The sequence below is a fragment of the Eschrichtius robustus genome, chromosome 19 (assembly GCF_028021215.1).
Source record: "Eschrichtius robustus isolate mEscRob2 chromosome 19, mEscRob2.pri, whole genome shotgun sequence".
NCBI lineage: Eukaryota > Metazoa > Chordata > Mammalia > Artiodactyla > Eschrichtiidae > Eschrichtius > Eschrichtius robustus.
This window is the reverse complement of record NC_090842.1, coordinates 34,128,950-34,143,462: the sequence shown is the minus strand read 5'-3', so window position 1 is coordinate 34,143,462 and position 14,513 is coordinate 34,128,950. Positions and strand designations below refer to the sequence as shown.

Genomic DNA, 14,513 nt, shown 5'->3' with positions numbered 1-14,513 from the left:
TGCTGGTGAATTCTAGTTAGATAATGTCACAGAGCCAAGTAGGCTTTGCAGTGTTAGAGAGGTGTTCAAGCCCTATTAGTACTAAACTGAGCTGGCTTGCCTCAACTTAGAAGAATTGAAAGAAAAATGTAGAAAGAGGAAGTTTAAATGCCCTGTCCACTGTTACCTAACATGCAACCATCACACTCCAGAGAGCTCCGTCCTGGGACTTCACAATAGTAAGGCTTTAGATGACTATGAACTTCCTGACCCTCAAAGGGTGCGTTGGGTAATACTGACCCCAACAGCTTTCCTAGCTTTTCAATTCACAGGATATTTCCGTGTGTGTGTGTGTGTGTGTGTGTGTGTGTGTTGGATGGGGGACTTGTCCTGAGAGACTCTTCGATTCCCTCCGGTTGAAAGGTGGCTCAGGAAGGATGACATACTTGGCCCGGGTCACGCGGCACCGGCCGTCCAGCCTGCTTCTGCCCTGCCTGCTCCTCCGCCCACGGTCCGGCTGGCTCTCTCGGGAGGGGCGGGGCTGCCAGGCAGAGGGTGGGCAGTGGGGGCGGGGCACGTCGGGGGCGGGGCCGGGGCCCGAGTGCCCGCGCAGCCCAGGCTGGAGCTGAGCCGGGGAGTCAAGACTCAAGCTGCGGGGAGGAATCGGGGCGCCGGGGGTGAGTGGTCGTGAGCCCCGCGCGGGGGCGGCAGGTGCCGAGGGTCCCGCTCCCGGGACTGGGACACCTGACTTCCGAACGGTCCAGGCCGCCAGCCTTAGGATGGGGCTGCCTCGGTTTCCCCTTCAGGAGTCCCGGGGTCTAGACGGAAAGGGGGTGTTTCGAGGTTGGGGAGCCTCCTGGTGGGCTGTGACTACAAACGATGAGGGGGTTTGGGAGAGTGGGCGGAACTTCTGCCCCAGGAGCCTCTGAGGTCTGGAGAGAGACCGTGATTTGGGGATCGAGGGGTTTGTGGGGGCAGAACATGCAGGATGAAGTTTCGAGGCACCGGGCCGGCCTGGGAATGAGGAGGCCAGGCTTCAGGTCTGAGCGGAAGCTACTCTCTGTTCAGTCCCCTCCTCTCTCCCTCAGTTTCCCCATTTTCACCTTACTTGTGGATGGGTGGGTATAAATGAGAGTGCCTGGATGATCTCTAACCCTGCCTGTGGCCTTGTAACTGTCATGGGGGTCTCCTACCTCCTCCTCCTCCCCCGTGGTGGGTGTGGAGACCCCTGCCCATTCTGCATCCCATCCCTGCCCAGACCCGCCCACACCAGGGCCTGCCGGCATCCCATCCTTTGTGCTGTTCATCCTCTCCTTCGCTCCTAATGTTGAGCAACAGCCATCTGGTCCTACTTGCTTTGCAGCAAACTCACAAGCCTCCCTCCATCCCCTCCAGGGAGGCCTCCCACAGCTGGACCCTTGGTTCTGAGTTTGATCTTGCTTCTCTCTCTCTTTTGGAGCTCTTAGTCTCCTCCCTGTGGTGGGCTCCATCTCCCCATGGGCTGTTCCCTGGCCACAGGGTCCTTGTTCCATAGAGGGGAGAAACCTGCCATGTCACCCGTCTCCTGACCCCTTGGTGAAGACCAGAGTGACATTCTGGTTGCTTCTGCTCTCCTGTTCCAACCACTCTGCCCCTAAGTTGGTTGGTTACTCAGATCCCCTTAGCCAATTGGCACTCTGAGATCTGAGGCAGGAAGGGACCCCATCTAGCCTACTGACCTCCCACCCAGCAGGATCCCTTTGTTGCGTACGCTCAGTGATGGGAAGCTCATTCCTTATGAAGCACTGTTCAGTGGCCTGCAGCTCCGGCTTCATTTGGTCAAAATCTGTGACTTGCAGATTCCACCCCTTGGCTCCACTTCTGCCTCCTGGAACCATGCAGAGTAAATTCATTCTTTTATTCATTCACACAATCTTGATCAGTGCCCTGCATGAGACACTGGGGATATAGCAATGAAAAAGTCAGACAAAATCCCCTGCCCTCATGGGGTTGGTTTTCTAGAAGGGAGTTGGACAGCAGTCCAATAAGTAAATACAAGGTTTGTCAGGTGGTAAGAAGTGCTATGGAGACTAATAAAGCAGGCAAAGGGGATGAGGTATTGGGGCGGGGGTATTGTGGTTTTATATAGCTTAGTCAGGGAGGGCATCTCTGAGATGGTGACCACCGAGCAATGACTTGAAGGAGGCGAGGGGGGAGCTATGTGAATAACTGGGGGAAAGGACAGTGCACCCACAGAGGGAAGAGCATGTGCAAAGGTCCTCGGGCAGAAGCATGACATGTGGGAGCAGGTCTGGCTTGTTCTAGGAACAAGCGTGGCTGGAGCAGGGTAGGTGAGGAGCCAGTGAAGGATTAGTAGGAAATGAGTGCAGAGACATAAGGGGTGGGGAGGTGGGGATCCATTGCATGGGGTCTTGACGGCCACTGCGAGGGCTTTGGTTTTCACTCTAAGTGCACTGGGAGCCACTGGAGGTCTTTGAGAAGAGACGTCACCTGCTCTTACCTAGAGGTTAGCAGGTTCATCTGGCTGTGGACAGGAGAGAATGCAGGGAGGTGAGGGCAGAAGGGTGGGGGGACCAGTGAGGGGACCACTGCTGTCATTCTGGGTAGAGACCGTGGGGGCTTGTTACCTACGGCATAGAGGCGATGAAAAGATATCAGATTTTCAGATTTGGGATATATTTTGAAGGTAGGGGGTGATATAGAATTTGGGATGTGAGAGAAAGGTGGAGTCAAAGGTGACTCGGAGGTTTTGGGGCTGAGCATCTTGAAGTTTAGAGCTGCCATCGGCTGAGATGGGACCTGTTTAGGGGGAAGAGCTGGAGCTTGGCTTTGTGCTTGTGAAGTTTGAGATGCCCATTGGGCATCCACATGAAGATGTCCATTAGGCAGTTGGAAACGTTCAGTGGGGAGGTTGGAGCTGGAAATAAACTGTGGGACATCATCACCATATAGCTGGTATTTAAAGCCATAACAGCAGGTAAGCTCACTTAGGGAGAGAGTGATACAGAGAAAAGAGGTCCCACCAGGGAGTTCTGGGGCTCCCAGCATTAGGAACTAGCCAAGGAGACAGAAAGAGTGGCCAGTGAGATGGGAGGAAAAATCAGAGAGTTGGGGTGTCCTGGACGGCAATGAGGCAGGTGCTTCAAGGAAGAAAGAGGGAGTGATTATGACAGATGCCTTTGGCAGAGCCAGCGAGGTGAGGGCTGAGAATCCAGCTGCCTGGAAGTCACTGGCGACCACGACAGAAGTAGCTGGGGGCCAAAGGGGACACGATCGGAGGGGATAGGAGGGGAGAACTTGAGGACAGCAGTATAGACAACAGCTAAGGAGTCCTGCTGTGAAGGGGGCAGAGAAATGGGGTCGGGTGGAGAAATTATAGTATGTGTATGTGCTGGTGAGAACTGCTCTCCCAGAGAGAAGCTCGGTGAAGGCGGCAAGAATGGAAGATGCCGCAGGAAGTGAGAGGGATGGGTCCACTGCCCCAGCAGGGGCGTGGCCCCAGCTGAGAGAAGGACAGTTAGGTTGAGCTTCCGGGGCCTCCCTCTCTTCTGTCTGCAGTGGCCCAGCAGGCTGAGATTTCAGCACTTAAGGAAATCAACTGGCTCAGGGCTCCAGAGAAACCAGACTGGCTGTGTCTCAGGAGGGAAGGAGATGTCAGGGCTTGGCCTGGGCTTGGGGATAAGGGGGGGCCCACGTGGGTTACCCCTTCCACTTGACCCTCTGTTTCTGCAAGGAAGTGACCTTTTCTTTGCACAGACCTCATCTTCCTCTAGAAAAGACTACAATGACTCCAAAGTTGCAGTAATTGAAGCAGAGAAGAAAAGGCAACAGAGAGAGGCTGATTTAGTCTGAAGAGGGGAAGGCTGAGCAGGGAGTAAAGGGGCAAGAGGTAGGATTTTAGGGACCGTTTTTATGAGATAGGTGATGAATGGACATCTGTTTTCTCCCATTCCCAATTTAAACGGAAGCGGGAAAAACTTTGGTTAAATATAATGAGGAACTTCCTGTGCTGGTTAGTGAGGACAGCAACAGGCCAGGTCCTCTGCCCTGGATGTTTAAGATGAGAAAGAACAATGCCCTCTTAGAGACAGGATGCTGGCCAGATTGGTCCTTGGGGATTCTCCCACCTCTGAGGTTTCTGGAAGAAGGCCAGGACAGAGTTGGGACTTTCCAGCTACTGGTGGGAAGATGGAGCAGCAAACCTTCTGGCTTGGGCCTGCCTCTTTCTCCAGGTGCCCTGACATCACGAGTTGGGTATGTGTGGCTCAAGCATCCATCGGCTGACCCAGACTCGGAGTGTTTGGGAAGGGCCCCTGCTTACTTGTAGCTTGTCCACTTGTGGCCTAGCATGTCTACGGGTGTGTCAGAGATCACTGGGCTTGGTGGGGTCTCTCAGTGCAGCTAATGGTGGAGGGAGAAGGCTTTGTGCCAGAACTGCTGAGAATTGTGTAGTTCTTCACAGCTGGTTGGCCACCTCTGGCTTCTGCCCATCTTTTCGGGGGTTTCCCTGGGAGAGAGATGGGGTCTGTGGGCAAATCTAGACCTGCCAGTCCTGTGCCACTCAGCCTTGCCTTCCTGCTCAAGGCCTGCCTGCAGATGACTTGGCCATGCCTACTCTAAGCCTAATGATCTTTGACGGGGCAGGGAGGGTGGTCCAGGCTCTCCCGATGCTGAGGAGAGAGCAGCTGTCCATCCTTAGGCATCCTCTGAGTAAAAGGGGCAGAGAATGTCCTGTCTCAACTTAACTTCAACTTCTTTAATTTCTGGCTGCACACATGCTTTCCAGGCATTAGGTCGGCAAGAGAGTGCTGACCCCATTTCTGGGCTGTTTCTGGAAGGGTGGGTGGTAGTTCTTTTCCCCAGGACCTGGGCAGGGGTGGTGATGGGGCTGAGAACCAATCCAGGGTCAAGCCCAGAGCTCTTCCTACCCTGTCCTGTTCTCTCCTCTCCCCTCTCCCCACCTCTACCCTCTTGACTCCTCTGCTTGGCAGTGGGCGCAAGAAGGAGGCCTGCTTGGCCAGAGAGAACTCTTTTTCTTTCTGGTTTACCGTGGCCTCCGCACTGAGGATGCCCTCCCTCCTAAGCTGCCAGACACATGGGTAACCTCGCTGCCTCAGTTTCCTCATCTGGCCAGCGCAAGGCTTCCAGCCTAGGTGTTGGCAGCATTCCGAGCTGGTGATTTCTCCTTTCCCTCACTTTGGATGGCATATGAGGACAGGCGCAGAACGTTCCAGCCCCACCCCCTCCCTCAGTGGATTTTTGATTCATGAACATTCCCACTGTACTTCCCCTTGGCCCAGCCCCGTGCCAAGCTTAGTGACGCCAGGATGAGTAAAACCCAGGCTTCCACTTGGGCCAAGAAGGGAGTTAGACGCATAAACAACCAATAGGAAATACACAGACTTTCCAAGACCCTTGGCATCTGCTCCTTTGAGTATCCTGGAATGTCCCTTTTTTGTAGAAAGAAGCTGGCGTTCCTCTTCTTTTTTCATGCCTACCTCCTTTCACTTTCATTTTCTGTGGGCACTGCCCCAGCTTATGGCCCTGGATTCTGTGACTGTCGCAGAAGGGACCCTGCTGAGAGATTTTCTCTGCCGCATGGGGACACTCCCAGGGCCTGAAGCTCCGTGAGATCGCTTCCCCCACAGATTCCCAGGACCCAGAGTCTGAAGGCTGAGCCCAGAGCAAGCCATCGACAGAGGTGACGGCACATAGTGTGTGGTGGAAGGGAGTTGGGGGGTGGTGAGGGCCTGGGCATTTGGGGAGGGGGCAGTGGACTGGGGTCAGTGCAACCATAAGCTTTGAAACGTCTTAGTTTGTACCATGAGTTTCGCTTCACCTGGGTTGGCATCTTTATAGCAATGTTCTGGGTCTGTCCCTGGCGGTAGCAGTGGGTTACCTACACGGGCCTGGGCTTGGGCCCCTGTGGGGAACCCAAATATAAGGGAATTAAAGACATGCCTTCTGGAGTTGCACTGCTTGGGTTCAAATCCTAGCTCTACCTCATCTACCTTGTATCCTTGGACAAGCCTCAGTTGTACTCAGGCCTCTCTGTGCCTCAGTTTCTTCACCTGTATAATGGGGCTGATCCTAGTACCCACTTCAGAGTGGTTGGGAGGGTTAATGAAAGCACTTAGAATAGTGCTTGGCACATTGTATGCGGTTAATAAATGTTAGCCATTGTTGAAAAGAGAGCTGCGGTAGCCTGAATCCAACCAGCATGTTCGGGCCCTCTCATATGGCCTCAGAGAGAATTGATTCCCTGATCCCTTAGGAGACATTGCTCCTAATATTAAGTCAAGCCTTTTAAAACTTCTTAAAGCAGGGATGAAGCATGGATGTGGGAGCCAGGGGCCTTGATTTAACTCCTGGCTGCTTCAAACCCTCTGTGGGACCTCGAGCCAGTTTCTTGCCTTCTCTGGGCCTCAGTTTGTACATCCATACAATGGGGAGCTTGCATTGGTAATGTCTGAGGGTAGAACTGTGGCCGTCTTGGTCTCAGGGTGGGGCTGACTTGCTCTCTCCACTGCCGCCCGCCTGCTTCCTGAGAAGTCCTGCACTGGACCTCATTCTCCTCCCCAGATTGTGAAATGTACACGCAGGACACCTTCCAGGCACAGAGGAGCCAGCTGGTGGAGCTGCTGGTCTCGGGGTCCCTGGAGGGCTTTGAGAGCGTTCTGGACTGGCTGCTTTCCTGGGAAGTCCTCTCCTGGGAGGACTACGAGGGGCTCAGCCTCTTGGGCCAGCCTGTCTCCCACTTGGCCAGGCGCCTCCTGGACACTGTCTGGAATAAGGGTGCTTGGGGCTGTGAACTACTCACTGCGGCTGTGCAGGAGACCCAGGCTGACAGACAGCCCCCCGAGCTTCCCGGCTGCTGGGAGCCCCACTCACCCCACCCAGCCCGTGACCTGCAGAGTCACCGGCCAGCCATCGTCAGGAGACTCTACGGCCACGTGGAGGGCGTGCTGGACCTGGCACAGGCGCGGGGTTTCATCAGCCAGTACGAATGTGATGAAATCAGGAGGCCCATCTTCACGTCATCCCAGCGGGTAAGGCTCTTCCCTCTTGGCTCATCAGAATTCAAAGGAAAAGCGTGCTTAGTTACCGAAACTGGTTTGTGATTCAGTCAGCCCTGTGGGGAGACGTGGGTCGTGGCGCTTCCCCTTTAAGGGTAGCCAAGCAGGTGAAAGTTGCTCTGGATTTTTGGTATCATGCCACTTCTGATGAGAGGCAGTGTTATATGGTGGCGAGCATCTTGGATTCTGGAGTCAGGACGCTGCAGGCTCAAGGCCTGTGACTTTAGGCTTCTCTATGGAAACTCACCATCCTTCATCTCTCCTGTCTCAGATTCCTCATCTGGGAAACACAGATGGGAGAATTCAATGAGGTGAGCTACGTAACTCTTAGAACGGTGTCTAGCACGTAGTAAGCACTCATTAACATTACCGTTGGCTACTGTCAATTCTGTTATCAGTGATATTCTGTACTTGTACACTTTTAATGCTGTCTGCTTTAAATTAACAGCTCAACAGATGATAAAAATTCATTAAATTAAATCTGTGTTTAATAATGAATATAGAATTCTATGTACTAATATAGTTTAAATGCCCACATAGGATTTCTAATATGAAATTGCATTAGATCATAGACATTTGGAGTTGGGATAACTGCCTCTGAATGTGACATTCCACAAGAACAGAAGAGTGTCTTTTGGGTATTTTTGAAACTCTTTGTTTTATTTTCCCCAAAATAGTGAACCTCAGGCCTCCCGTGATGCAGACGGAACAGTCATTAACACCTCACTTTATGGATTGGGAAATTTGAGTCCCAGAAAAGTGGTTTGAAAAAGCTCATAGTAGTTCATGAGAGGGCCAGTGCTGGACACAGTGCTTTGACTAATTCATTCATCATTAATTTATTCATCCAGAATCTATTTTGATGCCTACTACGTGCCAGGCTCTGTCTTAAAGCTTATTGTGCTGAGAGCCTTGTACATAGTAGGCACTCAAGAAATACTTGTTGAACAAATAATGAATTATTGAATGAATGAATGAATGAATTGGAATTGCATTGCAGTGTTAGGATGGGCTGCGTTGGGGGACTTTCTAGTTACTGTTTTTGTCTATTTTTTTAAAATATGTATTTGGTGTCCACGTGAGTTTAGGTAAGCCTGGTTGAGACTGATGGAATAAGTCTGTTCAAGGCTGTTTTAAGGTATTTATAGTATTTATGTTCAAGTATTTATAGAGCAGACATGTTCTGGTCCTCTCTCACTAGTGCACCGGAAACCTACAGTTGTACCCTGAGCACTAGCTCCTTGAGCCTGGCCCTGGAGGGATTATAGAGACTCAATGAAATCACCTCTCATCCAAGTGATTTACATCTTTCAGAATTGTTTTTCCTATCCTTTGTAGGGTTATGGCTCTTTTTTTCCCTCTATTTTCAGTTATTCACTTTCAGTGGGTCCTGAGAGGGAACCAGATTGGATGTGTATTCATCTGTTCATTTCACTACCCGATACTGTATTGACTTCTTTAAACGCACCTTGTTTATGGATGTTTTTCTGGCCTTTTATTGTGGTGGAAGAGAGATGCCCATGGTATTGTCGTAATCAGTAGAAACCTTCCCACACTTCTCCATCCGCCTTTCTGGAAAAATAATGACTTTTGCTTTCCCCACAGGCAAGAAGGCTCCTCGATCTTGCCACAGTGAAGGCGAATGGGTTGGCTGCCTTCCTTCTACAATGTGTTCAGGAATTACCTGTCCCGTTGGCCCTGCCTTTTGAAGGTATATATGTGTTCTTCGCAGTTCATCAGAAAGGGAAAGAAAGACTTTCAGATTCATGCTTAAGAGCAAAAACTCCAGCACGAGACTTGTCAGAATCCCACTTACTGGCTGTGCAAACCCCCCTAAGACTCAGTTTCCTCATTTTAAGGGTAACATCACCACTGTCTCACTGGGCTACGGGATCACAGGAGCTACCTTGTCCTGAGAGCTAATACATATGTTCCTTACTAGCCATACTCTTGTATTGGAAAGATGTGGATACACTTTTTAATGGCTGGTACCTCTTGATCTCTGCAGTTTAGCTACTCATCATGAGAAACTCAGGAGCCAAATGGATTTAGATAATGCGATATCTCTCATTTCACATGGTCACCGACCCAGTTCAGGAATGGGAGAGGCTTGGATGGCACAGCTTGAACATCCTAGGCATCCTGCCAGGTGCTTTATTTACGATGTCTGTCCTTGGCAACAAACTTGAGAAGTAGGTATTGTTTTTTCCAGTTTACAGATGTGGAAACTGGGACAGGGAGATTGAGTGACAAGGTAGGGGGGGATGGATCTGGTTTTAGACCATCTGCACCTACACTTCCTCTTTTCCTGGGAGAAGAGCTTGTCGGTTGCAAAGAGAGGACGCAAGCCTGGTGTGTCTTATTCCCCACATCACCGTCAGGAAAGCTCATCAGCACCCAGGGTCCCTGAACTGTGCATGGTGCTGACAGATGGATTTATCACCCTGGGCCCTGCCCTCTGGGCAGTGAGCAGGCTTGTGGGAAGGATGTCGGAAGCCTGTGCTTGGAGCCTGGGTGTGCACCCTCTCACCTGAGAACAGAACACAGACGTCGGTTTGTGACAGGGGTTGCTGCCCAGAGCATGGTACCTGGCTTGACCCTGGTTAATGTTTAATGTTGATATCATCAAGCGCAGCTGGCCCTCCATGCATTGTAACACCGTGCCATGGTGCCAGATTCCCCAGGGTGATGATTCCAAAAGTGATGATTGACATGTGTTTGTTTTTAAAATGAGAGATATTTTTTTTTCCTGGAGAATTTTGATGGCAGCTGGAAAACCTGCATGGGAAATCAGGGTATTGAGAAAATATACATATTTTACAGTCTCCGTTCAGTGCTCCTAGTTTATCCAGATGGCATTAAGAGCAATGACAGGGACTTCCCTGGTGGTCCAGTGGTTAAGACTCCACGCTCCCAATGCAGGGGACCTGGGTTTGATCCCTGGTCAGGGAACTAGATGTCGCATGCCGCAACTAAGAGCCTGCACGCTGCAACTAAAAGATCCCACATGCTGCAACTAAAGATCCCGCGTGTGGCAACGAAGATCCCGCGTGCCACAGCTAAGACCTGGCACAGCCAAACAAACAAGTAAGTAGTAAATAAATAAATAAATATTAAAAAAAAAAAAAAAGCAGTGACAGTCATCAGCTTTGGGAACAGAACAGGAAGCACAATCACAGGACATGTCCCTTTGGACGACCATAAATACAGCTTCAGTGAGCTCAGAGCGCTCTGTGAGAATTACCTGTTAGTCTTTGAGCTGAGAACAAATGGGTCAGTACCTGGTTGGGGGCAGTGAGGCTGTGATGCTCTGAGGTCCCACCGCCCTGGGGTTCTGGACCATCATTTCCCCATTTCCTATAAAAAGAACTAACCCCTGACACAGGGAGTGGTTTGCTCATGCTGGTATTAGGATGATAAAGGAAAGACAGCAACCCTGTGGACACATCCTAGACATGAGAATTTTTATGGCAGAGGGTTGTATGAAGAGGATGGGGAAGTGGATATTGATCAGGGAATCTTGTCCAAGTCCTTGACCTGGGCACCCCAGTGACCCTGCCACCATCCAGTGCTGGGTCCACCCACGTAATCCAGGATAATCTTCCCATCTCAAGGTCTTTAGTTTAAGCACATCTGTCTAGTCCCTTTTGCAAGTAAGTTAACATTCACAGATCCTGAGGATTAGGATGTGGGCACCTCGGAGGGGCCACTGTTGTGCCTATCACACCCAATAATAATAATGATAATCAACACCATTTTGTGAGAGTTAACCGTATGTCAGCATTCTTCTAAACTCTACTTTATCTCATTTCTTTCTAAAACGATCCTTCAAGGTGCGAATTGTCTCCAATTTTAGAGATAAGAATACTGAGGCCAGAAAGGATGAGAGGTTTGCCCAAGCTGATGGTGGACCCAGATTTCTCTTTTTTTTTTTTTAAGATTTATTTATTTATTTTTGGCTGCATCGGGTCTTAGTTGCGGCACGCGGGATCTTTGTTGAGGCATGCGAGATCTTTCGTTGCGGCACATGGCCTTCTCTCTAGTTGTGGCGTGCGGGCTTTCTCTCTCTAGTTGTAGTGCGCAGGTTCCAGAGTGCGTGGGCTCTGTAGTTTGCCACACCCAGGCTCTCTGGTTGAGGTGCGCAAGCTCAGTAGTTGTGGCGCGGGCTTAGTTGCCCCGCCGCATGTGCAATCTTAGTTCCCTGACCAGGGATCGAACCCGTGTTCCCCGCATTGGAAGGCGGATTCTTTACCACTGGCCCACCAGGGAAGTCCCTGGCCCCAGATTTCAAACTTAGGTGTATCTGACTTCAGAAACCGGGCTCCTAAGCCCTTAAACCTTCTGTTTCCCTTTAGGAAGAACAACTGAGGCTGAGTGGTGAGGGGACTTGTCTGCAGCTCCTGAACCAATATGGTGGGACAGGCCTCAGAATGTGGGTCTTCTGACCCCAACCTGGTGCTCCTTCTAATCTTCTATAGCTCTTTCCAATGTCAGTAATAACAATGGTGCTAGGCAATGTCTTTTGACCACTTTGTGTGGGACACTGAACAAAGAACTGCCATGCATTGTCTTCATTGGGCCATGGTTTCTTACATGGGTCCCTCTCCATGTAAGGTAGGAACCACTGCTTCTCCCATTTCACAGGGGAGAAAACTGAGTCTTGGGAAGGTTACGTGACCAACCTCAAAGTCCATAGCTTATGAGTGGAGAGCCAGGATGAGCACCGCCCATGTGTCACATCCCATTCCCCCAGGCAGCCCACCCTCTGGTCCGGTCCCATCTTCATCATGGTGCCTCCTCATTTGTTTCTTCTTCTGTCTTCCAGATGCCGCCTGTAAGAGGTACATGTCCAAGCTGAGGACCACGATATCGGCTCAGTCTCGCTTCCTGAGCACCTACGATGGGACAGAGAACCTTTGCCTGGAGGAAATATATACAGAGAATGCTCTAGAGATCCGGATGGAGGCGGACATGGCTGGACCTCTGCAGCAGAGCCCCGCCACCCTGGGCCTGGAGGAGCTTTTCAGCACCCGCGGCCACCTCAACGAAGACGCGGACACTGTGCTGGTGGTGGGCGAGGCGGGCAGCGGCAAGAGCACGCTTCTGCAGCAACTGCACCTGCTCTGGGCTTCAGGGAGGGCCTTCCAGGAATTTATCTTCGTCTTCCCATTCAGCTGCCGACAGCTGCAGTGCCTGGCGAAACCGCTGTCGGTGTGGACACTGCTCTTTGAACACTGCTGTTGGCCCGACCTTGGCCAGCAGGACGTCTTCCAGGTCCTCCTCGACCACCCCGAGCGCATCCTCTTAACCTTCGACGGCTTTGACGAGTTCAAGTTCAGGTTCATGGATCGAGAACGTCACTGCTGTCCGACCGCCCCCACGTCTGTCCAGAGTCTGCTCTTCAACCTTCTGCAGGGCAACCTGCTAAAGAATGCCCGCAAAGTGTTGACCAGCCGCCCGGACGCGGTGTCGGCGAGCCTCAGGAAACATGTGCGCACAGAGCTCAGCCTCAAGGGCTTCTCGGAAGAGGGCATCGAACTGTACCTGAGGAGGCGCCATCGCGAGCCTGGGGTGGCCGACCGCCTCATCCGCCTGCTCAGAGCCACCTCGGCCCTGCACAGTCTGTGCCACCTGCCCGTCTTCTCCTGGATGGTGTCCAAATGCCACCAGGAACTGTTGCTGCAGGGCGGGGGGTCCCCGAAGACCACCACGGATATGTACCTCCTGATCCTGCAGCACTTTCTGCTGCATGCCTCCCCGCTGGACTCAGCGGCCCATGGTCTGGGAGCTGGCCTGCTTCAGGGCCGGTTCCCCACCCTCCTGCGCCTCGGCCGCCTGGCTCTGTGGGGCCTGGGCACGTGCTGCTACGTGTTTTCCACCAAGCAGCTGCAGGCAGCACACGTCGACAGTGAGGACGTTTCTCTTGGCTTCCTGGTGCGTGCCAAGAGGGTTGTGCCTGGGAGCACAGCCCCCCTGGAATTCCTGCACATCACTTTCCAGTGCTTCTTCGCTGCGTTCTACCTCGCTCTCAGTGCCGACACGCCGCCATCCTCGCTCAGACACCTCTTCAACGGTCACGGGCCTGGCTGCTCGCCGCTGGCCAGGGTGCTGCCCAAACTGTGCGTGCAGGGTTCCGGGTACAAAGAAGGCAGCGTGGCCGCTTTGCTGCAGGGGGCCGAGCCGCACAACCTCCAGATCACAGCGGCCTTCCTGGCGGGGCTGTTGTCCCAGGAGCGCCGGGGCCTGCTGGCCGAGTGCCAGGTGTCTGAGAAGGCCCTGCTCTGCCGCCAGGCCTGCACCCGGCGGTGTCTGGCCCGCAGCCTCCGCAAGCACTTTCGCTGCATCCCACCAGCCGTGCCGGGCGAGGCCAAGAGCATGCATGCCATGCCCAGCTTCATCTGGCTCGTCCGGAGCCTGTATGAGATGCAGGAGGAGCGGCTGGCGCGGGAGGCTGTGCGTAGGCTGGACGTCGGGCATCTCAAGCTGACATTCTGCAGTGTGGGCCCGGCCGAGTGTGCTGCCCTGGCCTTTGTGCTGCGGCACCTCCGGCAGCCTGTGGCCCTGCAGCTGGACCACAACTCTGTGGGCGACATTGGCGTGGAGCAGCTGCTGCCTTGCCTCGGCGTCTGCAAGGCTCTGTAGTGAGTGTTGCTGGGAGATGCTGGCTGGGCACGGGGGGAATGCCACCATCGGGGTGCAGGTAGGGGAGCCCCGTGCTGGGAGCCAGGAGTCCAGGCCCAGCCCCAGGCCCTGCCACCCCTTTGGTGCAACCCCAGCCGAGTCCCCTCCCCAGTCTGGGCCTTAGTTTCGACTTATAATAGCGATAGCCGTAATTCATGAAATGGTCCATGTGCCAGGCACTGTGTTATGCTCTTCCCAGAGATACCTCCTTTAATCCCCATGACCACCCTGGGCTGTAGGCAGGGACATTATTTTCCCCATTATCCTCAATTAGAGGCTCCGAGAAACGAGGGGACTTGTCCAGGGTCACATAGGAGATGGCAGAGCTAGGATTCACAAATCACATCTTTCTGGTTACCAGTCTCTGCTCTCCACAAGCAACCTGTGTATGGACGGGCTTCAAAGGCACCATGGCAACCTTTAACTCACAGGCAAAGTTGGGTGTAATACGTGTTTGTATTAGGAACCACCTCCAAATCAAAGGTGACTTGCACCCCATGAGAGATTTTATTTTATTTTTTAAAATTTATTTATTTATTTATTTTTAATGGACATATAGTTGATGTACATAGTGTATCAGTTTCAGGTGTACAGCAAAGTGATTCAGTTATACATATATATGTCTATATCTATATATTTTTTCTATTCTCTTCCATTGTAGATTGTTACAAGATATTGAATATAGTTCCCTGTGGTATACAGTAAATCCGTGTTGTTTATCTATTTTATATATGGTAGGCTACATCTGTTAATCCCACAGTCCCATGAGAGTCTTTA

The 14,513-nt window shown here is 52.2% G+C and overlaps 1 protein-coding gene across 5 annotated transcripts in view; it reads left to right on the top strand.

Annotated features, from left to right (window-relative positions):
• The first annotated feature begins 583 nt into the window (after positions 1 to 583).
• The window catches only part of NOD2 (nucleotide binding oligomerization domain containing 2), a 31,696-nt gene continuing 17,766 nt past the window's right edge, over positions 584 to 14,513 (top strand). For 3 of the 5 annotated variants that reach the window (XM_068528780.1, XM_068528777.1, XM_068528781.1), the window contains exons 1-4: positions 5,348 to 5,680; positions 6,562 to 7,028; positions 8,661 to 8,766; positions 11,881 to 13,696. In XM_068528780.1, the coding sequence (XP_068384881.1) occupies positions 6,570 to 7,028; positions 8,661 to 8,766; positions 11,881 to 13,696 (2,381 nt within the window). In that variant the 5' untranslated portion in view covers positions 5,348 to 5,680; positions 6,562 to 6,569. Of the gene's footprint in view, positions 657 to 5,347; positions 5,681 to 6,561; positions 7,029 to 8,660; positions 8,767 to 11,880; positions 13,697 to 14,513 lie in introns of those variants that run through there. The other 2 variants (XM_068528778.1, XM_068528779.1) reach the window with 2 other exon arrangements.